Source organism: Jaculus jaculus, chromosome 12 (genome assembly GCF_020740685.1).
Source record: "Jaculus jaculus isolate mJacJac1 chromosome 12, mJacJac1.mat.Y.cur, whole genome shotgun sequence".
Taxonomy (NCBI): domain Eukaryota; kingdom Metazoa; phylum Chordata; class Mammalia; order Rodentia; family Dipodidae; genus Jaculus; species Jaculus jaculus.
Genome location: NC_059113.1, coordinates 109,059,871 through 109,085,565, shown reverse-complemented (window position 1 = coordinate 109,085,565; position 25,695 = coordinate 109,059,871). Strand labels below are relative to the sequence as shown.

Sequence of the window (25,695 nt, the reverse complement as noted above, 5' to 3'; positions counted from 1 at the left end):
CCTCCTACCTCTGCCTCCTGAGTGCTGGAATTAAAGGCGTGCGCCACCACGCCTGGCACATATCAAGATTCTTAATTAAAAAATAAATTACCAATGACTCTGAGAGCCAGTGCACACTTCAGGCCTCACAACACAGTGAAGCACCTTCCTGCCCATGCACACACTCCAACGCACAGACCTTGGGAATGCGGGCATTGACCAATAGCAATCTAAAAGGCATTAAACCAAATGTAATGTGCAATGACTGAATAGCTTCCACAAAAATACTGGGAAATGGCCAAACTTAATGCAATAGTATTTCTAAATATGGCTTCAATGTGAGTATCATGACTGGTGTAGTATTGTAATGAGGTAGAAGAACTTGTCTTTGGGGGCTAGAGAGATGACTTAATGGTTAAGGCCCTTGCCTGCAAAGCCTGAGGACTCTGGTTCAATTCTGCACTACCCACATAACCCAGATGCACAAGGTGGGGCATGCATCTCGAATTTGTTGGCAGTGGCTGGAAGCCCTGATGCGCCCATCCCCTCCCTTCCTCTCCCTCTGTCTCTCTCTTTCCACCTCTTTCTCTCTCTCTCAAATTAAAAAAAAAATTAATTTAAAAATAAAAAAAGAATTTATCTTTGTATTGGGAGAATATCTGCTGAGGTAATTAAGAGTGGTGTATTTGTTATGGTGACTGCAACTTCAAACACACTCTCCCCAAACAGTGAAGAGAGAAAGTGACGGTGTGTGTGTGTGTGTGTGTGTGTGTGTGTGTGTGTGTGTACTTTGGGAATGGAGTGTACATAGAAAGTAGTAAGTAATTTGTAAGCCTAGATAAATTCTAGTGACTTGTTTCACATCTTTAAAAATAAGATGAAAAGAAAATAAGGTCACTACCAGGGTTAAAAAAACATTTTTAAGCATTATAGTGAGAGAACCCACACACAGTGCCCTGAATGGAAATGAATGTGAGAGGCTCTCCAAGGCACCCAGCAAGGTGATCACTGCCATGAAGGCTCCCAGGATTTCTGTGACACGTAACACTCGCTACTAAAAAAAGAAAGGAAAAGAGGAAAACAGTGCAGCTTTAGCTTCCCCGACAGGGGCAGTAACAAGGGCATGGGCTGCTGGCTGCTCCTTCCATCGCTGCTCTCCACTCACAGCCAGGCGCGCGGCCCCCTGGTGAATGTCAGTAAGACGAGCTCTAACAAGTCCTAACCCGAGGCTGGCACACAACACTGCAAGCCTAAGGCTTCAAGTCGGCCTCATGTTAACTTTTCCCCTGCCAGGCTTACTTTGAATCACCAGTCAAAGAAGCACTGAGATGCCGTCCCTAAGCGGGTTACTCATTTGCCACAGACCGGTCCTGTCCCGAGCCGGGAGCAGGGGCCAGCCTGATCCTTCCAGACCTGCGCTGCGCACCAAGCGACTGCGCACCGGGAGGAACCGCGCCCTGCGGACGCCTCCCGGCTCCCAGCAAGTTCCAAAACGCTCATTTACACACGTGCAACGCATGAGGGAGCACACCAGGGTCTCCGGCTGCCGCACACGTGCACCACGTTTTGTGACTGGCTTTACATGGGTGCTGGGGAATTGAAGTCTGGGCTGGAGCAATGTTTTACAAGCAGGCCCCTTCAACTACTGAGCCAATTCCACAGCCGAAGTTGAGGAACTTTTTTGAAAGGCGCTTAAAACCAGGTAATTTAATCCCAAAACATTATCCTTTTGAGTTTTAAACAAATACACCAAGAATATCAGGAGCTTTCTAGAAAGGAAAGGTGTATGATTTAAGGTGCTGTGGGTGGGGGTGGGGAGTAGTAGGAAGCTCAGATAATTAGCGTACTAAGCTTCTGGGCAGATAACTGTTTTTATTCTCACAACAGAAGTTTGCCAATTGTCTTTCCCAATCAGCTCTCCTGTGATCTTATAGACACCACTAGAAATTTGGGGTGATAATTACAGACACTTTAAAGGGGAGCTGCAAGGGACATGCTCACTTTGGATTGAAGCTTTTAAGACTTGGCAACAGCTGTTCTGGCCATCAGATGTCAAATCATGAGAAGAATAATCATTTATGAGTTCCAGAGCGTGGCAAGAAATGGAGAGAGGACTGGCGTTCCCAGAGAGGGTCTGACTGCACACTACAAGTCTTCTCTTCAAAATGCAGAACTGACTCCAAATGCCAAAACAAAATCCACTCACAAACAGTAAAAACAGCCCTGAGAGCCTCAAACCTAAGTGAAGGGCTGTTTGCAAAAGTGGCAAATTCTTCTAACCATAATAATCCCTTGCCCATGCTCCTGTAAGCAATCCCATATAAATGCATTGGATCACCAAAAAGGGGGGAAGGTATAACTGGAAAGAAAGAGGAAGACAATCAGTGGAAGTATGGGGGACGGAAGGGGGCCCAAGATAGTAATGGGGATGGGTATGATCAAATTCATTATGAGTGTATGAAAAATGTCAGAACAAAATATATCATTATATGCTAATGAAAAAGTCATTAAGGGCTGGAGAGGTGGCTTAGTGGTTAAGGTGCTTGCCTGTAAAGCCAAAGGACCAAAGTACGATTTTCCAGGACCCATATAAGCCAGATGTACAAGGTGGCACATGCATCTGGAGTTCGTTTGCAGTGGCTGAAGGCCCTGGCATGTCCATTCTCTGTCTCCCTCTGTCTCTCAAGTAAAAGAATTTTTAAAAATCATTTTAAAAAACAGTGAGAAACCAGACCAAAAATATACTGGAAGGGCCTCCCTAGGACTCACGGCTCCTTCACAGTAGACATACCCCTTCTGACTGGAGTGATCTGTGATTTGCTTGTTTGGAAATGGACAAGAGGAAAAATTTATTGTGAGACCCACATACTGGGAATTTTAACACATCACATTCAACATGATTTCTTTAAGGCAGAAGTAAATCTCTTTCATATTCACTAACTTCAAAACCTTCCTACTTGCCATTGTTATTTTCATTTCTCTTCATCCATTATGGTCTTCATTTCACCTAATAAAAATTTTATTACTTTGTATAAATGTTATGTGCAAGAATCTGAAATTAATTAAAAATGAGAAATTTTATTTGATTATGTAAATTCATTGTGGGATGCTGTCTTAAAAGTATGAAATGAGTTGGGTGTGGTGGTGCATGCTTGTAATCGTTAACAAGAAAAAGAAGCAGAGTTCAGGTTACTGTAAGCTTTATGCCAAGTTCAAGGGCAACCTGTGACACATAGTGAAACCCTATCTCAAAAACAAAAAGTAAAATAAAAAATAATTGTGAAGAATCATCTTTTGTTGGAGAATACCGTTCAAGAGATTCAGTAAGCCTGTCCCTTGAATAACTTTATTTCAAATATTTTGAGTGTTTAGATTTTGCATGTGTGAAAATAAGTCTGTAGATTTTAGTAGGTTATTAAATAAGATGAAAGTTTTTGACAGTTATCATTTAATACTCTAAATGCTTTTAATTTTTCTCCTTAAATAGTATGTAAAACAATGTTTTTGAAGAATTTCTCTCATGAAATATATTCTTATTCTTCTAAACAGTGAATTTAATCAACAGAAGGTTTAGTTTCAACTAGCAACAGAAAAACACAACAATCACAAAATAAAATAGACTTAAAAATTAGGCAGAATGAGTAGGACCCACTCTGAGACTCCCTCTGATCCCCACTCCTCACCCCAGCTTCTGACAATGATCCAGGCCCTGTGTGCTCCCTTCAGGTGAATCACCCGGATTCCTGCAGGTTCAGGAAATGCTCTTCCCTAGTCTACAAATCTTACCTCCTCTTAAAAGTGAGTCATTTGCATCAGCAAGAGAGCCAGTTGCCCCAGTGGTTCGTAGGCAGGATGATCTGAAAGGGCGCCCCAAAAGACAATCCCCAGAGAGGCAGCCAAGTACCTAACTCCTTTGGCAGGAGAGAAAATGCTTGTTTTTAATGCTTTACCAAAAACTCCACTTCCTGGCCAATCATAGCTCCCACATTTATTCCGAATTCGCCATGAGAAGCCTGCTTCGACTCAAAGACAAGATATCAAGTGAATGGACAACCAGACATCACAATGAAAGGTAAATGAAGTTTATTTTTTCTCTTGTAAATTTGTCTTAAGAGCCATGGTTGATAGTTTAAGACTGTAATTGTACATCTCCTTAAATCTAAGGTTCGAAAGAAAAGTAGAGATTAGAATGGGCACACACACACACACACACACACACACACACACGCACGCACGCACGCACACACATCCTGCTAAGAGGCCACCACTTTCCCAGTCCGGGAGAGAGTGCTGTGGGGTTTCCAAGCCAGGCAGGCAGAAAACATGAAATACAGACTGTTTTTTCAAAGGTGGAGACCTGTTTGTAGTCACTTCCATTTAGTAATTTCGTTTGCCACACTGACTTTATGAAGTGAGCAAAATTCAATGCTTTTTTAAAATTATTGTTGCCCAAGACCCAAAACTATATCCATATTTTTTTATTACAAGAGTCTTTTCTGGCTCAATTGCCTAGCTTTGAGGGGGGAAAAAAGACTCCCGATCATTTTATTCTACCGCGAAGAACAGGGCAATCCTCATTCTGAAGCCTTAAGAAATCATGTTAAAACATGTCAACGGAGGCAGAGAAAACTGCCGGGCAACTGAGAAACAGGCCAGTAACAGCTTAGGTGTGCTCCTCTTCAGACTGGGAGGAAGGCAGCCAGGAAGCCAATGGCTTCACCCCTTCTCCAGCACAGAAAGGACTCACGGGACAGATGAGCTTAGGACAGAGCGACTTACTGATGGATTAGGCTAGGACTTTTCCTATGATAGACTTTTACAGCGTAATCTCAAGTTGAGTTGACTTTCATGCTAGGTACATTAACGTTTTTTACCAGTAGTTTTCTTTCATAATTCAAATTTGAGAATCCAATTTATGACCACTATGAACAGCAACAAATAGGACTTTATATTAGTGAATGTTAGAGCTGTGGGATTGAACCCTAGGTTGCTATCTTATTTCATGATTTCTTCTGTGACTACAAGGATCTGTATCTATGAGGTTTAAGGATCAAAGAAATCATGTTCTCTTAGTCCCCCCAAAATCTTCAGACCACTGTTTCCGAATCTAGCTTTGCAGGTATTCATGGTGAGGTAGAAGAGGACAGAGGAGGCATTAACTTAGGAATCCCATACGTAGGTATGCAGCCTAGGGAAAAAAAAAAAAAAAAAAAACTACAGTATTGAGTTTAAAGAAAAAAAAGTCTTTAACTGCTACAAGTAGAAACGGGGGAAGTTTTGACCTGAGCCGGAGCTCCGTGAAGGCTTATTGCCTTTAGCAGTGTGGGAGGGAGACGAAGGTACACTGTGGGATCTTATTCAGTTGTGGCCTGCGGAGACAGCCTGCCTCTCTCCTCCCTCTATTAGCTTACTGCCTCACCTCCTTGAATAACCAAATGCATTGGAAACCAGCTGGCCAGTTGTCCTTTGTAGATCCCTGCACTGAGAAGACTAGGAAAGTCTCTCAAGGTTCAGGAAAAGGTAGGGTGATAAGGGCAGGAAAGACTAAGGCAAAATCCAGGTGGCGGCCCCTGGGACTGGGCAAAGCACACGCTCTGGGCAGCACAGGCAGGAGCCTGTGGTCGGCCTTGGGCTGGGAATCCCAGACCACAGCACAAGACCTGTGTCCAGAGAGTGGCTGTGCTCTGGCTTCCCCAGGCAATCCTTTCCTTCCCCCTCCGGTCAAATGAACAGACTAGATTGGGTGGTCATTGGAAGCCCTTTACACCACAACCCAGGTGACGTGATAAGATGTTGGGATCGGCTTTCAAGCGCGCGTGGCCCTATAAAATACGCAGGAGTGATGCGAGGGTCTAGCCCCGGCCAGCTCCACGACGGGGCCGAATCTCCACCTTTGACGCTGTCGTGGCTTCCTCTGCAGGCGGAGGGAGGACGGAGGCCCTTCACTCCTCCCACTTCCTTAGGGAGCTCCACCGTGCCAGCCGAGTACTGCCGAAATGAGCCCAATGGGGAGTGAGAGAGAAATGTAGGTGAAATGAGCCAGGGGGCAATGCCCAAGTGAGCAAGGAAGGGCTCTTTCAAGCCACTGGGTCGATCAGTCCCAGACAGGATGCGACCATCATCTCCTGCTAGCTCCTTATATGGCACACAGACACAGGACATAACTCTGACTCTTGATCCAGTACTTAAGTCACATACTGACCAAAGAAGATAATTTGTACGGCAAAACACACTTCAGAAAGAATGCTCATTACATCCCTAGCGTAAGATACCACATTAAGTCATTCATTTCAGAGAGTGATCATTTCTCTTACAGAGCAAGTCCTAAGCATTTCTTCCTTTGGAAGGACAGAGTAACTCCTTAACGTTTTCCCATCCTCTCCCCTGACTCATATTGGGTTTGAACTCATGGCTTCTCCTATGCTCAGCAAACATCCCAATGAGCTCCAGCCTTACCTCCATTTTTTCTAAAATATTAGATATGATATGTATGACATAAACTTTAATGCTAAAACAGTAAGAATTATCACAGACTGATATTTTTAGTAAGTACATAGGCTGCTGTATAACTTAACAGATGATATTTGGGGGATGAGACCTCACATCAGCTCAAAACATACACTGCTATTATCTGCACCTTCCAGCTGAGCACACAGGCTTATACAGATCCCAAGTGAGAGAGGGCACAGCGCTCACCTAACCAAGCCTGCCTGCCGTCAACCTGCTTTTTGCCATGACATTTAGGCACTTGCAGTACCTTTTTCCCGTGGTGCTTTAATAAGTGGAGATGCCTGGTTGTATGGTGTGTTTGCCACTTATCTGAGCACAGTAAATAAGTGGATGTCTTGCGTCTATCAACCCTGGCAACCCAGCTCAAGCGACCTCACTTACTGGCTGTTTCAAAGGAGGCATCTGATTACAATCTGCCCATAGCGGGTGGTAGCAGAACAGGAATGGGGAGCGCAGCACGTCCCTCCCACTGACATGTTGGAATCCAGGCGCAGCCCCTGGGAGCTGGGCTAAAGGAGGCACATGAAGCCCTCCCTCAGCCTCTTCATGGGACAGAAGGAGAGCGAGATTCTTACCAGCCCTCAAGTGGCATCTAGAACTGAGTTCTAATGTTATGCACTGAGGCATGACCCCATTCCACAACTCCCACCACAGAGAGGTTAGGAAACTTCCCCAAGTAAGAAACAGATCTGTCACGTGAGCCAAATGCCCTCATAATAAAAGATATATAAAGTAATCCAGCTGGCTCTGGCTTGAACCCATGCCGGTATTGTCAGTGCTGTGCCTGAGATCCAAACACAGCTCTGGGATTGAACAGGCAATGCTGGAGGGCACACAATGGATGGAAACTCTACTTTCCAAGGCCCTGAGTAAAGTAGCTACCTTTTATGAAATGTTTCTTGGGTCCCCAAAGCACAGCCAGTATACGCTAGGGCTGCAGAAGCCAAATAACTCGAGCGCCTACACTAAAGGAGTTTAGGATATAGTGGTGGCAGGAAAAACATCAGAGACAACCCCATGACACGCTTGTGCAGGTTACGGTGTGCAACCCTGCAGCCAAGGCAACAGCCAGGCAGCCAAGCTGGGAGAGCAGGCTTCCTGCATGGCAGAGAATGACCCACTTGAGACAAGTTAGTTCAAAGAGAAAGTGGGAACACTGGATGCATTTACTAAGAAGACATGTCAGCACCGAGTACCAGGCCACGACAGTCATTAGAATCCCAGCTCCAGCTTTGTTGGTGTTGTTTTAAGCCAAGATCTTAAAGACTTGGTGATAAAACGCTCAGCAAGATAATGGCTTGCACTGGGCCACAACAGTTTCAAGGATCACTATTCATTCTGAGAAGAGGGAGCCTCAAGTCCTTTACAGAGCTGCTTAATATGACAAATATTGTGGTTTTTAATTTTGAATAGTTTATTTATTTATTTATTTGCAAGAAAAGAAAATAAGTCAATAAATACGGGAACACCAGGGTCTCTTGCCTCTGTAAGCAAACTCCAGGTGCATGCATCACTTCGTGCATCTGCCTTTATGGGTCATAGGGAATCAAACCTCGGCTGACAGGCTTGCAAGTATGGCTCTTCCGGCACAGAGCCTTCACTCCCGCCATGCTGGTCCTCCTGGCCAGGTGGGAGCTACACCCCACAGCCCTGCTCACTCGCACGTGCTTGGCCTGCCTTCCTCGGCAGGCTGGAACTAGGGGCCTCGTTTCCCTGATTCACATGGCCACCTAGGAGACCAGAGGGAATAGAGATTTCCAGAATGAAAGGCAGGACAGCTGTTTGTTTTTTAATTAATTATTTACTTAAGAGATGCAGATAGAGAGAATGAGTGTTCCAGGGCCTCCAGCCACTGCAAACGAACCGCAGACACATGCGCCACCTTGTGCATCTGGTTTACGTAGGTACTGGGGAATTGAACCTGAGTCTTTAGCCTTCACTGGCAAATGCCTTAACCACTAACCCATCTCTCCATGTTCTTGGGAGCTGCCAAATACAAGGTCAGGGTCAGGAGGGCCTCGGTACCTGCAGAAGAGGCTTTATGGCATCCTGTACCAGACAGGAAGCCCAGGAAGGCTGTGACAGAGTTGAGCATGAGGAAAATGATCTGGCAGATGGGAACACTGGTGGCAGACGGAAGATCACATGAGCACTGAGGTTATTTCCCTTAGCTGAGGAAGTTGTCATCTTCATAGAAAAAGCCCAGAAGAATCATTTTGATCCAGATATTTCCAATCCTTTCAGAAAATGCCACAGTTGCGAATGCATCTAAAATTGCTTTGAAATGTAAATATATTTCGTGAAAGGAATTATATGTGATTCCCCCACACGTATGTGTTGGGATGGGGTGTTTTGATAAGAGAAGAAAAGGGAGAAACCATGAGGTTTTGAAACAAATAAAAAAGTGTACTATCTACTCATGTTAAAGACCTCATTTGATAATTTAAAGACTATTAGTGAAGGCAAAAGTTAAAAACAAAAGAAAACTGTTTCTTCAAGCGCCTATTTCCATTAACATTAAGCTTTGGTTAAGCTTAATGCTCGGGTTAAGAGAGCTGGCTGGCCATTCCATGAGGAGGGGATGGCCATCACCAGCAAGCCACGATGCTAACCTTAAGCACAGGAAAGACAATCAGCAGCAGGGAGAAAGTCATCTCTTGAGTTGATGCTCAAGCTGCAAGGTGAGCATTTCAAAGCAAGTAGCAGCATTTCCCTGACGGAGCTCCCTCCCCAGTTAGCACGCAATGGGAAGAGCCTAAGTCCATCCTCTGGAGGTCTGGAGTGTGGGCGTTGCTCAAAGAACGGTTAGCTTGGCACGTGCTCATATAAAACTGCAGAGCCTAGTGGCTGGGGTTAAATTCCCCAGAACTCATGTAAAGCCAGGTGCACAGAGTAGTTCATGCATCTGGAGTTCACTTCCAGTGGCGAGAAGCCCTGGTGAGCCATGCCCATTCTCTCTCGCTTTCTCTTTCTGTTCATTTTCTTCTCTCCACTTACAAATAAATAAGCTAAAAAATAAATAACTGAAACCACTGTTCTGCTGCATCCTTTACCCTGTCTGGCCACCTTCTTCTGCAGTAATGACTCAGAACTTAGCTACCTGTAAGTGACTCCTTGCCTAAACAGAAAATTTAAATGTACCTTTCAACTCAAAAACTGTAAATTCTGTTAAGAAATAAGGCTTTTGTTATCAGGAATGATATCTTGATAGTACCGTGGCACTTACAAGATGCTTCACCTCACCACTCACATGGCACCTTTGGGGTCTAGGCCGGGGTTTCTATCCGCCCCCATTTCACAGATAGGAGGCGCAGGCCCTGGGAAGTGTAGGGAGATGTGTGAGGCCAGAGTCCAACACAATCTGACTTCACATCGGCCCACAGAACCTACGTCCCAGACACTGCCCTGAACCCAAGGGGAAGGTAGCAGCCGCCTGTTCAGGTCAAGAAAGCTGGAGATCCCAACCAGGTGTGGGGTTCAGGTTTGAAAAATGTGTGGTCACAACCTCATCCTCAGGGAGTGAACATGCCCAGGTTATGCCCAGCCCCAATGTATGTTCGCACACAGAACCAGTGGCCAGAGTTCCCCTGGACAGAACAAACGTGAAGTCCATGCGTGAAAACTGGCCAGATTGTAAGCTGTGCATCAGTAAACTAAGAAAAGAGAACGTCACGATAGTACTTGAAAAACCTGAATGAAGGGTGATGGACTGTGCATTCCAATTCCTTTGAGACAAATGACTCTGAACAAACATTAATGAAATGATTTATGAATACAGTGACCTAATTCCACTAGGAAAAAGAGGCAGCTAGAACCAGTGGAGTAACTTTCTTCTTTGCCCAGGCCCTCAACAGAACTATCACCTTAGCTTGAGGGGGCGGAATCTCTCAATCTTTTCCCTCTCTCTGCCTCCCCTCCCCTTCCTCTCACTGACCTTAGGAAGGATTCATGTTATATGTGATTATATTACATTCAAGAAAGACTCTCCTTTCTATAGAAGCTTCACATCTGATGGCTTCTAGGGTCTTCCTTGCATCTTTACCACTGACACGGAAGGCCTCATCGGTATCCCGACATGACCAGTAACTTAGTACAGCTTTGTGTTAGAAAAGTGACAGCCTGTTGGAACTGAAATTGTTACAGCTGGAGGTGTGAGCTACCTGAGAAAAAGCTGCCAAGCAGAGAACAGAGGGGAGCAGTAGGACAGCTGTCACTTGAAGTCACTGCCACAAAGAATAAACATCTAATCACAGGCAACTGCAGTTAGGGAGGAAGACTTTAACTGCATGTGTCTTTCAGACAGTGACCAGCTGGGCAGCAAATGTACCTGTGAAGCCCAGGGAGAGCTATGGCACAGCTGTGGCCCAGCGGGACACACCTGCTGGCCCTCCTGCTTAGGAAGGAGTTCCCCAGCTTGTGCAGGCGGCTCCCAGCCAGGCTGAGATCCAGGCCAGGGCCCAAAAGCTGAGGGTCACAGCAGGACTTCAGGGAGAAAGCCCTGGCCCCTGCCCGGCTCTGCCACTTGTAAACTTGCAAGACCAGGAACATCCAATCGTGAGGGCAGTGCGACATTACAACACCATGCAGGAGGCTTTCACTCTGCAGCCACGGCAGAGGGCTGGCACACAGGCGCGCTCTGCCGCGACATCAGCAGTGGTTTTGGATAGGAATGAGGCCCCTGCATGGGGCTCAGCGGGAGAGCAATTGCTTGGCACACACGAGGCCTTGACGCTGCTCCCCAGGGTCAAAAAGCCTCTTGGCTATGAACTAAACACAGTAACTTCCTGTATCTGTTTTCTTCTGGGTGGCCAGGAACCAGGAGGACCATTTTACAACTGAGCTGACTGTCACTAAAGCAAGAAACAGCAGATCGTGGAATAGAGGGAGAGGGGAGGCAGAGAGGAAGAGATAATCAAAACCAAACATTTGATGACATATAAAGGGTACATGTAAGATTAAGTTGTAAACAGGGCTGTGCAACCACATGTCCATCGGCTCCTGAGAGAGTGGCTCCAACAGGAAGTGGACCCACCTGTGAAGTAAGAGCTCATCCCATTCAGCCATCAGCCAATGAGGGTGAGTGCTCAGCTGGAGTCCCAGGATCAGCACGAAATCTGGATTTTTATACAGTAGTTCCTGGTGTATGTAACAAAACTGTCCCTGGTCCCTGCAAGCCAAGCAGAAAAACAACCCCTCCTTCTATTCAATATGCCCTTCCCACCTCCTGACCTCCAGAATAAACACGGAGAGTCGCTCTTGTATTTGACTGCACCATGCTGTAGCTGAAAGGACTCTCCTTTCAGTTCTGATCACATCTGACATGAATCTCCGCTCTACCCGTGACGTGCTGTGAGAGGCAATAATTATTAATTAGACTCTGCACGTCTCACCTTCCTAACTGGGAAGGATGAAATATTTAGGTCACGGAGCTGCTCTGTACATTGCCTCAGAAATCATGCTGTGTATGAAAAGAGTTTAAGACAAAAAAGTCCCCAAGCACATGAGAATCCTTGCCCCCGCCCTTCACGGCAAACAACAGTGGGGGAGGGCCGGCAACCGCATGTAGGCATCTAGCCTCGGGGCATGTTGTGAAACCCTGGCCGACCACAGTCACCTCATTCTTGAGTGGTATCATCAACCCTCAGTTGAGGAGCTGTAGGTGGCAGAACAGGCTTCCTGCTCTGGAAGGAGCATTCTCCGACCCGAGCCCTTGGGTGCGCTGAAACAACCTCCTTACGTCACTACTACCCCTGTGAGGGCCACAACAGCCGAGGCTGTGGGCCACCTGCAGTGAGCACACAGGAGCCCAGGCCAGGAAGCTGCAGGGCACCCTAAGACAGACACACACACAGACAGACAGTAGCTGAGGCTTGGCCAGAATGAAGGAAGGCGAGTCAGATGATTCCTGGAAGGCAGCTGAGGCCACAAGCCACCCAACAGTATGGGCACTGAGTGACAAGGGCTCTCTGCACCCTGTGTCCCACTGCCCACCACTACTTACAGATCTGGGCCTGTGACGCAGCAGGAAGTTATGACCTGACCTCTGACCTTGCACAACTGTGTCGTTTTCTGCGAGGTGCTGGCTGGGCTCACTTCCTGCCACAGACACACACAGCCCAGCGGTCTTTTGTGCAGGAGGAGATGGAGAGTCAGGAAAGCTGAAAAGCCACAAGCAAGGACTGGAATTCTGACAGTCAAGTCCTTGCTTCCTGTGTTCCCTCATGGTGCCACCAACCATGACTAAGACTTTTTTTTTCTTTTTACCCACACTGGAGCAATGTAATTTTACAATGATATGCTTAGCAAAGCCTCCCATCGGTCCGGTCTATCTCCACCTCCACCCTTCCGACGGGCGACAGGCGTAGATAGATTTTAGAGCTGGCTGCAAGCGCTGCCTCCACTTCGCACCAGCAAGAGAAACAAGGGCTCTTCCCATGGCACTGAGCGGCCCTATGTCACTGACTCCCCACAGGATAAACCAGTCACAGTTCTGTCTGTCCTCAAAGTTCTTCAGGTCTACCAGACTGTACTCTTTTGTGATAATCCCCCGGCTCTCTGGTGACTGCTGGAGGGGGACCCTCTCCCTAGCACTGCTCTCAGAACCATCCGTGCACCCCCTTCCTTTACGGCCATCTCCCCCACTGCCAGTGTCCGCAATCCCCGGTTCTCTGCTGGGTTGACACTGGATGGTGGTCACTTGGAGATCACAGTAGCTGACACGGAGCCCACACTGTCAGGAGCCAGCAAAGGAGAAGAAAACAGATCATTCCCCAGCCCCGCACGACACATTTGAGCCCAGAAAATCCAACAGCCTGAACTAGTTCAACTTTCAAATCTGCCATGTCATTTGGACAGGAATTAAGAAAATGGAGAGCTAGGTCACGCAAAGTACACATTACTAGCCATAGCTTGTGTCTCCAGATTTGAGCCCAATTCCAAAAGAAAGGACGTATAAGTGACTGTTAGACTGCTGTCACCAGATTGATGAGGCTGTCTCTTGCCATGCACGCTGCACTGTGCCGTCTCCAGCACGGGGGTGAGGAGCGTGTTTGGAAGTGTTTTCTTCAAGTCTTGAAATGTCCTCAGCCATAGTTCAGAGAACTTATGGTGCTTTACTCCTCTTCACCGTGTTCTTTATATCTTTGTAACATCGTGGCATCACTTACATATTCTAATATTCAGTAATTTGGGGTTTTTATTTTTAAGAGACAGAGGAGAGAGAACCGGCACGCCAGGGCCCCGCCACTGCGATCTAACGCCAGATGTGTGCGCCAGTTTGTGCTCACATGCGACCTTGGGTCACCTTGTGCGCCTGGCTTACGTGGATCTGGGGAGTCAAACACTGGTCCTTAGCCTTTGCAAGCAAGCACCTTAACTGCTACGTCATCTCTTCAGCCCAATATTCATAATTTTAAGGGTACAGTCTACGTGAATTTTAGAGATTTGTGTGACCGTTGCTCTAAGCTTGTTTTCATCACCTCAACCACCCCCCAGCTTCCTACACTGCATAGTTAGCCCCACCTCCTGCCTCAGCCCTGGCTCCAGCAAATGTGGACCTGCTGCCGGCCTCTGTAGATGGACCCCTTCTGAACACTTTACCTATATTGTGTACGTGGGATTTGTGTGTGTGTGTCGACATCTTTCTCTTGCAAAAAATTTCGGGCCCACTCATGTGAGAGCTGGATCTGATTTCTTTTCATCACTGAGGCATATTCACCACAGAACTCTTCCACGTTTTGTCTGCTCACTCACCAGTCAGGGCTCACTTCATTCTATTAACTCTCTATAATGCTGCTCTAAATGTCTGCACATGAGGCTTTGCATCGACAGAGGTTTTCAGTCCGCTTGGTAGGCACATGCCCAAGTGTCAAACTGCTGGCCAGCATGATACATTTAATGTGCTCCAGAATGGCCATGCCATTTTAACTTCTACATCACGGTCCCTATTTATCCTTATTATTGGCAACATTTGGTTATCACCTTTCTTATTTATAGCCATGTCAGTAGATGGGAAATGGCATCATGCTGTTTTTTTAATTTAAATTTCTCCACTGATTAATGATTAATGATGTTGAACCATTCATATATGGCTGATAAAATGTCCAACTACACATAGCTTCTGACCTTTCTTAATTGAATTGTTTTCTTAAGAAGTTATAAAATCTTAGTAAGCTGAAAAAGCCGTTCACCCTCTAGAGATAAATCTTTCATTAGGAAGGAGATACAAGACTATCCTATTCCAGTCTCGTGTAATGACTGGCTGCAACCTCTCTCCACTGCTGCTATCGGTGGCTGAGGTCAGTGGATTCCAAAGAGGATGATCACATATGTTGGGAACAAGAAAACCTAAAACAAAAGATGTTTGGTTCCTGTTAATCCCCAACATGTTTTCTCCATAAGTCTTCCCAGGAAACTGTAACATACAGGGGGAAGTGAGGCTTTAACTCCTTGCATTACATTAAAAATAACACAGTGCTGGTGCACACATAGGAAAGTCCTTTAGAGCCCCAAGTACTGTCTATACTCCAGTATGAAAACAAACACCTTCTGAAAGCCTCTGCTCATTTATTACAGGTACTCAGAGAGGGATGGACAGGGAGTCTCCTCTCTCAGAAGAGCTAATTTGGGCTAGAAAGAAGGGAATTCCTGAAGCAGTTCTTCTATCTGGTATCACAGAAGTACTGAGCTGCATGTAGCATTAGTAAACAGGAACTGGGACTCTTCACAACAAAGCCTCCTGAAATTTACTTTTCCCTCTGCAGTGTCCTTTGCCTGTTAGCTCAGCGACATGCAGGAACATAAGCCAATGTTCATCCAGGGTGGACTTTCTTTAAGTCTCTCTGAAGCTTCATGGTTTATGAACAGTGTCAGCGAAAGGGCATGAAAGTCTTACATGGTTGCATTTCATCTCAAGCAGTGTGACTTCCCTCCAACAAGCTGTCCCTGAAGCATATTTTACTTTGACTGCACACATTCCAAGACAGTTCCCAGAATCTCTCCCTTCTCTCTTTGATAAGTACCCACAGGAAGGCTGGAAACACAGAGCACACTGAGTTGTGAGGGACGGGGTCAGGAAATAAGATTTCACAGCACTTACCATCGTATGCACATGTTATCTCAGTGAATCTTTGTGGAGCACTGGAAGATCAAGAAGTTAAGGTAATTTGCTGAAATCATACATCAGACAGTCAAACCCCATTAATTTACTCTTTTCTGATTAAACTTCAAGATTTACTGGCACAGGGTTTCCACAGGGACTCAAGAAAAAGAAATGCTCACATGACACAAAATCCTTCATGGGAATCTACTTATGAGGAAGTTACAAAAGCTCGTATGAACTCGGGTCTGGACAAAAGTGAGTTTTTTTGTGTTTTTTTTTAAAGAACCTTTTTGTTTATTTGAGAGCAACAGACAGAGAAAGAGGCAGAGAGAGAAAGAGAGAATGGACACACCAGGGCCTCCAGCCACTGCAAACTCCAGACACATGCAGCCCCTTGTACATCTGGCTAACGTGGGCCCTGGGGAATCAAGCCTCGAACCGGGGTCCTTAGGCTTCACAGGCAAGCGCTTAACCGCTAAGTCATCTCTCCAGCCCAGGACAAAAGTTTTATACAGATGTCAGTTCACATCCAGAAATGTTATGTGAATTGATTAGAGGTGATACCAGTTTCTAGTATATAGGCACAATCTGAATAAGGAGCTCACAGAGGCAAAATGCACCAGTCTAGAAAACACACACAAATCAGTGCTAAGTCCTTAAATTAATAATTTCTCATTATATATCAGTCCATTCCATATGTATTTAGTCATATATTCTGAGATTTTAAAAAAAGATAAAAAGAGGGCTGGAGAGATGGCTTAGTGGTTAAGTGCTTGCCTATAAAGCCTAAGGACTCCAGTTTGAGGCTCAATTCCCCAGGACCCATGTAAGCCAAATGCACAAGCTGGCGTGTGCATCTGGAATTTGTTTGCAGTGGCTGGAGGCCCTGATGCACCCATTCTCTCTCTCTCTCTCTCTCTCTCTCTCTCTCTCTCTCTCTCTCTCTCTCGCTTGCTCGCTCTCACTCTCGCTCTCAAATAAATAAATAAAAATAAACAAAAAATTTAAAAACATGATAAAAAGAAAGAAGCTGTATGTGGCCTGTGCCTTTAATATTAGTGTTCAGAAGACTGAGGTAGGAGGTTCACTGTGAGTTTGAGTCCAGCCTGGGGCTTCAGAGTGAGTCATAGATAAGTTTAGGCTAGAGTTAGATCCTACTTCAAAAAAAAAAGAAAAAAAAGAAAGGGATGGAGGGAGGAAGGGAGAAATGGGGGGAGGGAGGAAAGAGAATGTGATATAAGCCGGGGTGACTACAGACAGGCTGTGTTTCCGAGTGTGTTTTTGGAGCCAGGTTCTGTAAAGTGCTGCATCGATTTATTTCCCACGATCCTTACTGTCATCCTGTAGTATGACTGTTGTCATCCCCATTTTAGACATGATAACACCTGCGAAAGGTTGCTAGGTAACTTCCCCAAGGTCGCATGGTGGCACCCCCATGGACAGCCCACACAGAGGCAGTTCATACCCCACGGCAGATGAAACACGGAAAGATGACACAAAAACCAAGGACTCCTCCATGGTTCAGAGGGCTCAACCTAGACAAGAGTATGTGTGTTTTTAGTCAGAGAGCCTAACAATGCTTGCCTGACAGTTGCTCGTTTATTTTTACTGAAAAGAAAAGCATACTGTATGCTCAAAGTCCTTCCCACCTTTCTTTTTGACTCTCAGAAATCAAGCCAGGAATAGCCGATGCTGAACTCATGCTTCAGCTGAGTTTTTCGAGTGTTTCCTGACATGCATTTGTGCCTGCAGACCTTCACAGCTGAAGAATGGGGCTCAACTTGACACTTGCCAAACTACCAAGTAAGTCACGGAAAAGCATGCAAACAACAACGTGTGTGGCAATTTTTTAGGCTTCCAGAGTCCAGAGCCAATTACCAAGCCTGGCTCACTTCAGTTTTCAAACAAACCTGCCTCACCTGCTCACATATAAACCAGTGACCATGAGGGATGGCCTCAGTGAGAGAAACTTGACTTGCTACCACTTTAAACTTTGTTTCAGGTACACAGTCTCTTAAGAGTGAAGGATTAAAGTAGTCACATTTGAGAGACAATCTAAACCCAAAAATTACTTTCCAGGTGTAATAGTCCATGGGAAGGTCTCCTTGGGCTCCCAGGAGGACAAAACCAGCAGCTACCCCCTCGGCTGTGTAACCATTTAGAAAATGATCCTACGAGGGCCACTGGGCTATGGCGTGACACCCTGTAATTTGTTTGACTCTATTATTTCACTCCTACTTGTAGGCAGGGCAATAACAAATGTTGATACTTTCAGACTCAGTGCCAGGGTGGCACACCCCAGTGAGCAATCTTGTAGATTCGCCTGAGGTAAAAGTGTCAAGACGCCTCTCCTCTCTGCACAACCAGATTGCATGGGCAAGACTGCGAGAGCCAGTCCCTTACACTACAGAGGGGACAGCTGCCTCCTAAACACGAGGTGCTGTGCTCAGAATAATGTTTATTTAGCTCCTGGAAGATCAAGCAAGGGAGCTTGCACCCACTCCAGCGCAGACTCGGGAAAGGACTAAACCGCGACATGGGACCCGGGGGCCTTTCTGCCGCAGAGACAGTGGCAGCTGCACGTGGCTATGGGAAAAGCTAGAGCTGGTGCTACGGACAAACTGAGCTTGTAACCGCGCTGAGTTTTCATTGAAAGTTTTAAGTCACGCTGGGGTTGGTAGTGCAAGCCTTTAATCCCAGCACTGTCAATTAGAGGCCAGCCTGAGCTAGAGGGAGACCCTACTTCAAATAATAACAATAACAATAATAGTAATAATAAAGTACGAAGTCACGCAGTTATTGTGCTACATCTAGCTCAAAGTCTGTGTATTTCTCCCTCCACACACTTGTGTGCATATATTCCTACGACCACGTGCCTATGCTCCTACACAGAGCCACAGTTCCTCCACCCACAACACACATGCTCCCACATTGTACAAAATAACTTATTAAGGGACTTGATTTTGTATGTCATTGCATGTTATTAAGTTAACTGAACAGAGCCTGGGGGCTGGAAAGTGGGTGAGAGGATGCAGATTTTAGTGTCGACTGTCAACGACACTGCATTAACTCGGTGCTAAGGGATACAGGGACACAATGAACATGTAGGGAGCGAGCGTCTTCACTCACAGCAACCTCTAAGTCTTCTCAACCGAACAGCCAAGCAACTCCATGAAAGAAGTTCCCCAACTTGGCCAAGCTGGAGTGAACCACAGCCGGGGAGGGGAGAAAGCTATCTTCCTGTACAAATGTCCAGTGTCCCTACAAGAACACTGGACATACGTTCCCGCGAGCTCTGGAGAAAGATGGGGCGACGAAGGAGGAGAATGGATGAGCAGCAGGCCGGGAAGCCTGGGCTGACTGGACCCTACAAAGAACTCAGCCGCGTAGCACTCTTCCCTGCGGGGACAGCACCTCCTGCTCCACCGCCACACGAAGGAACAAACCACCCCACAGGCGTCCAGCACGCGTGTGCTTGAGCTGTCTTCTAAACGTGGAACTGAGAGTGAGGGAATGAAAGGACTAAGGCTACCCCGTGGGACTTAGGAGGCCCAGGCTCCAAAACATGACTCCTATGCAGCACAAATCCTGTGAATAACACACCTGGCAAGTCACACACCCAAGGGTCCCAATGCCCCAGACAAGCTCAACATCCACTATAGAATGAAGTCACTTCTGCCTCCTTTAAAAGGTTTTTTTTAACTTGTAAGACAGAGCACATATACAGACTCCTGACATTCTGGCTTAAGAGTCTATCTTTAATAACTATAATTGCTAGGTTAATCATTTAATAAGTACTCTTGTCTATATAATTAAGCCTTAACATGTTATAATAAAGTACTGGGTAGACACATCCCTGAAGAACACTGGGAGGCAACGATGGGTTTCCCCTCCACAGTGGATACACACACAGTGGGTGTACCTCTCTAAAATGGCTACGCACACAGTGGGTGTCCCACTCCACAATAGATACGCACACAGTGGGTGTACCTCTCTAAATTGGCTACACACACAGTGGGTGTCCCACTCCACAATAGATATGCACACAGTGGGTGTACCTCTCTAAAATGGCTACGCACACAGTGGGTGTCCCACTCCACAATAGATATGCACACAGTGGGTGTACCTCTCTAAAATGGCTACGCACACAGTGGGTGTCCCACTCCACAATAGATATGCACACAGTGGGTGTACCTCTCTAAAATGGCTATGCAAACAGTGGATGTCCCTCTCCACAGTGGATACACACACAGTGGGTTTCCCACTCCACAGTGGATAAGCACACAGATCATGGGAACCAACACTAACAGCTGAAGCTCATGAACTAGGAGCCCTGCATTTGTCACAGCTTTGAAAACACACACAGAGGTGACGGTCACAGCACACAGCCACCACTGCAAGAGATGGGGCATGTGCTCCTGCTCAAGCTGCCCTTCAGCTGGGAGCACTTTACTCTGATGAACACTTACTGTGCCCGCCTGGCCCTCCCTAAGGGTTCCATCCCTGGGAAGATGAAAGTGATGGCTAAGACTTTACCCCGGTAAATTAATTCAAGCAGATATCCAAACCCCATTAGTGCTGCGAGTGGCTTTGATACTACTGACATCCATCTTCTGGGGTAGAAACAGGCAGGCCTGGGGGACTCGATTATGTCAAGGCCGAGGCCGGCTCGCAAGATACTGTCCAAGACAGTATTTCAAACTGGCAGCATAACAAAGATGGAAACTGATTCAGGCAGTTTTAACTTGTCAGGTTTAATAATACTGCAGGTCTCACAACAAGGTAGCCCAGGCATAGATTACGAACCTTAAAAGGATATTTTAGGCCAGGAAAACCAGTTTTTAAAAACACAGCAAGCAATAAAAGGGGAAAAAACCAGAGAGAGAAGACGACGAAAGAAACTACCCTTCTTGTTCCATTTCTTCAGTGAGGGAAGCCAGCATTATAATAAGCTGTCTGTAGGAAAATGGAGGCTGCATGTGAACTGGTATGCAAATCAAAATTGCTCCAAAACTGAATTAAAAACTAATGATTATGATTAGCCAGTAAGAGGTGAACATTCCAAAATGGCCTTCCTTGTGTCCTTGTATCTAAAACATGAGCCTGTGAACTGTGTAAGCTCAACTTCTCCAAACACACAGATGAGAGAAGTGCATGATCAGACTGCCAAGAGAGGCCCTGGGAAATGGCTTCAAGGACAGAGGGGGCTTCAAGAGCCTTGCCATGTGGAAGAGGAAGGCAGGAAGGAAGTGAGGGACAGGGGCAGGAGGCAGTGGGGAGAAAACCCCCAGCCAGTCTGCTGGGCGGCTCCAGACGGGCCTCCCGGGCGCTGCCTTCTCTGGCAGGTACATCAGGCAGGCTGGTGTGGTCCCGGGAGGCAGGCAGGGCAGCATGGCATTGGCAAAGAAGTGGTGCTGGCTCCACAGCACAGAGCTGCAACCGCTCAGCCTCCACAGGGCCCACATCCCCCTGGCAGACTGCGAGGACGCCGTCTCAGCTGCCACAAAATCCAAGTGCCTACAATCATTTCTACTACATGTCAGAGTGGTGTGGTAGAAGTCTTTGACCACATGAATTTCAGAATTCCCAAAAAGTAGTTAAGGGGTTTGACCTGCCCTCTTGTCCTCCCCTAGAGGTGCTACACCCAGAAAGAGAAAAGTGATGGCTAATAGTTTAATAGTCAGTTAACCTAGACTAAGGACAATAGGTGTGAGCCTTACAATAGAGAATATAGCCAGCCTTCTGCTAGCTTAACACAACGCCTGCCTTCCTCAGTAATAGACTTAAATGCTGGGACAAGAGAGGAAAGCCCACCTTTTCCGTTTGGCTACAGAAAAACTTGCTTGTGGATAGTCTTCACATCACAAACACGCTCGCGGGGAGACGCTCTGCACCTGTGGGGGTTGCAGTCTGACGACAGATCATCTGCAGTCACTTCATACCCACCCCTAACTTTATTCTACTTAAGAGATGATAGACCTAAAAAGCCAGCAAGTCACATCAAGGTCTACCCAGCACTTCAGAAGAAACTAAATTTTCTTTTTATTGAAAAAACTCACCAAGTTATGCTATTTCTATTCCTAACAAGGGCACCTAAAAGTCCTCAGTAACACAAAGTAATCGTACACACACACACACACACACAAAAGACGAGGTAGGAAGATCGCCATGAGTTCTGGGCCAGCTCACACTTCAGAGTGAGTGCCATGTCAGCGGGGCTGGAGTGAGACTACACTTCAAGAAGGGAACAAAAACAATAACAACAATAAAAGAAGTTCCCACTGGGTCATTAGTTTACTTCAGCTTTTTTTGTTGTGTTGTTTTCCTGGTTTTGGTTTTTCAAAGTAGGGTCTCACTCTTGTCCAGGCTGACCTGGAATTCACTATATAGTCTCAAGCTGGCCTTGAACTCACGGCAATCCTCCCACCTCTCTGCCTCTGGAGTGCTGGGATTAAAGGCTTACACCACCACATGTGGCTCCAATTTGGCTTTAAAAAAATAAAATATTGTAACTGATTTATTTGAGAGAAAAAATGGTATACCAGGGCCTCCTGCCACTACAAACTCCAGATGTATGTGCCACTTTGTACAGCCGGATTTATGTGGGTACTAGGCCAGCAGACTTTGCAAGCAAGTGCCTTTGACCACTCAGCCTCTGATCAACTTAAAAACTTTAAACTGGCGGTGGTGGTGAGAGGACAAACTTACTCTGTGCCAAAGACTATATGGACAGAATTTTAAAATTTCTGTAGCAGGTTTTCTATCATATGCTAAATTAAACATCGGGGTAATTTACATGAATATATTGGTTTCCAAAAGGTGGTAACAGATAATCAGAGAAACAGGATGTTTTCTTCCAGGGACCCTTGCGTGTGTGGAGGAGGGCAAGCCGCCCGCTCTGCAGCCGATCAAAACGCACACACGAGCGTACTACTTCCCTCCTCCAGTTCTTGACACGCTCATCAACCACAGGCCAGCCCCAAGGGGGCCGGGGGGCCCAAGGGTCCGAGCCAAGCACTGATGCTTCTCTCTCTGCTTCTGCAGGTCATGAGCCACAAGGTCAAGGGCGTCACCCTGCCAACGGCAGCAGCGGGGTCTCCGGGGAGAACGGCACGGCTCTTGACGAGTTCGGCACCATCGTGCTGCCGGCGCTGTACCTCGTCATTTTTGTAGCGAGCATCCTGCTGAACGGCCTGGCCGTGTGGGTCTTCTTCCACATTCGGAATAAAACCAGCTTCATTTTTTACCTGAAGAACATAGTGGTGGCCGACCTCATCATGACGCTGACGTTCCCGTTCCGCATCGTGCGCGGGGCGGGCCTCGGGCCCTGGTACCTGGAGTTCATCCTGTGCAGGTACACGTCCGTGCTGTTCTACGCCAACATGTACACGTCCATCGTGTTTCTCGGGCTGGTCAGCATCGACCGCTACCTGAAGGTGGTGAAGCCCTTCGGCGAGTCCCGCATGTACAGCGTCACCTTCACCAAGGTCGCGTCCGTCTGCGTGTGGGCGGTCATGGCCGCGCTGTCCTTGCCAGACATCATCCTAACGAGCGGCCAGCCAACGAGGGAAAACGTGAGTGACTGCATGAAACTGAAAAGTCCTCTGGGGGTCACGTGGCACCAGGCGGTCACCTACGTCCACAGCTGCTTGTTTGTGGCTGTGCTGGTGATTCTGATCGGCTGCTACGTGGCCATCTCCAGGTACATCCACAAGTCCAGCAGGCGGTTCATCAGCCAGTCCAGCCGCAAGCGGAAGCACAACCAGAGCATCCGGGCGGTGGTGGCCGTCTTCTTCACCTGCTTCCTCCCCTACCACGTGTGCACCATTCCCTTTGCCTCCGGCCACCTAGACCGGCTGCCAGACGCGCCCCTAGGCCAGGTCCTCTACTACTGCACGGAGATGGCGCTCTTCTTATCGGCCTGCAACGTGTGCCTGGATCCCATCATTTACTTTTTCATGTGCCGCTCCTTCTCAAGAAGGCTCTTTAAGAAGTCCAATATAAGAACGCGGAGCGAAAGCATCAGGTCTCTGCAGAGCGTGCGGCGGTCAGAAGTGCGCATTTATTACGACTACACGGACGTGTAGTGGAGCGAGGAACCAACCGCAGCGTAAATAAATGCCTCTTTTCGTTGTCGTGGCTGGAACTCATCAAAATGGTTAAAAAAAAAAAATCATACAATTAAAATGGTGTGATATTGGGGCATCACTTTGAACAAAGGAAAACATCAATATATCGGGAAAAGTGAGACAAATTAAAGGTTGTATGTGGCTGGATGACAGAGCTTAAGAAGCAGGGTGGTGGACAGCCATCAGCACGTGAGTATCTGCAGCTGTCCCCAAAATGTTTGGCTCTTCTCAAGCCGTTCTGCAGAGAACAGGAGACATAGAGTTCTGGAGGCTCACCATGTGAGAGAGGAAATGCTTCTTTCAGGATGGCTCATTCTTGCACCTGAGAGAACAAATGCCGGTTACAGGCCTCATGCCAGCCTCCCGAGAAACTGCCGGTGCTGTCAGCTCCTTGCTGCACATAATGAACATATGTAGTTGGGGATCAGGGTTTCAAGGAGGAGGAAGTTTGGCTACATTTTTAAACAATATACTGGTAATGTCACAGTCATGTAACTGAGTTTGAATAAGTTATTTCAGAGAAAGCAATTGACCAGATATGATGAAGGCTTCTGAATACAGTATCCTGAAGTGACATTGGCCATCACCGTATTCTATGAGGTCTGTAAATCCTTATGTGCAAAGAGTAGAGAAAACATGGAGCAATGGGCAAGACGCATATCTGCTTCATCAAGCAGCCATGTAGCTGTCATTTTAATAAACCAATTATCAATAAACTATAAAGCACACAGCCAACCTTTAACAGGGAAATCATTTGCTTAACTATACAATTATAAGATGCAGTATAGCATTTAGGTTAAGTTGAAAACTCCAAGAGTAGTCACTTAAATGTTATGATATTTTCTTCAATCCATACCTTTGAACCACCTTTCCCAAAGCCATGAGCTGTGTGAGCCCACTCTACCAGTGTGCTAGTAGCTGGGAAACACCATTAACAGAGGTGGTGTGAAGGCATGTTGCTGACATTGTAGTTAACAGGTCAAATGCACACATGATAATTCGGTACTGTCCTGCACTCGTGCTCCTATGTCCTGGAGAAGTCTAAAGTAAGTGTGAGCACTGTGAGGATGTGAGGGACACAGTGCAGCGACGTTCCACCCCGGCCCCAGGGACTCGAATGTCTAGGACAGGAGTCCATCTTGGCAGGAGTGGGCAGGAAAACAGGTATCTAAGAATCAATCTCTCCTTCAAGAGTTCAGCTTTGTAACTTCAAGGAGCACACAAGCAGGTGAGTTTTATTCATTCCACCTGGTCATGGGCACAGCTACCCCACCCCGGCTGCACTAGCTAGGTTTTACATCCCATCGGCTAGTGAGGGAACCTGCTCTGAAAGGCTAAGGCTGCTGCCAGCCTTCCCCACAACGCCCTGGCCCACTCAGGCCACAGCAACCCTCTACAGAGGAGAAGCAATACCACTGCTGGGAAACCACCTCCAGTCCAGCGCGGCGCTTCCTCCCCGGCACACCGCAGCTGCCAGCCAGAAACGTCCAGGATGCCTTCTCCACACACCACCTCCGAGTGCTGCAGACACGCAGCCTCTAGGAACACCTCCCCACCAGCCCCAGCTGTTCACCACGTACTGCTCCAGGCCACAACTCAACTGTGGGATTCACATTTCTGCTCCAAAAACCCTTAAAATATTTTAAAACTTAGAATATTTTAAATCTCATTACTTAATGTTTCTAAAACTAGACTGCCATGTCACTGCTGGGTGTATTTAATGGGATGCTGGCTTGAGTTCTCCGAAGTTGCATAGTTAAAGCAATGGGCATCTCAAACATTCATTCAGAAAAAAAGATTGGGCATTATGATACCCATTTTAAGAAGTCACGTGACAAGAAAACATCATGATTATATTTTATATCCATCCCCCCAATGTAGTAACAAGAATTACTTACCTAGGACCAAGACAGAGCTTTCTGCCTCAGAAAGCAGCAACAGTGGAAGAAGACGAATGACATTACTAGAGCCAGGCAG

General features: G+C 46.7%; 2 protein-coding genes across 2 annotated transcripts in view; one reads left to right on the top strand and one right to left on the bottom strand.

Annotated features, from left to right (window-relative positions):
• The window catches only part of Med12l (mediator complex subunit 12L), a 291,510-nt gene that overhangs the window by 104,395 nt on the left and 161,420 nt on the right, over positions 1-25,695 (bottom strand). The window lies entirely within an intron of this gene.
• Gpr87 (G protein-coupled receptor 87) lies at positions 1,663-23,676 on the top strand. The gene is made up of 4 exons (XM_012948175.2): positions 1,663-1,681; positions 3,959-4,051; positions 17,258-17,392; positions 22,634-23,676. Exons 3-4 carry the CDS (start codon positions 17,359-17,361, stop codon positions 23,674-23,676), a joined length of 1,077 nt encoding a protein of 358 aa, XP_012803629.2. The 5' UTR covers positions 1,663-1,681; positions 3,959-4,051; positions 17,258-17,358.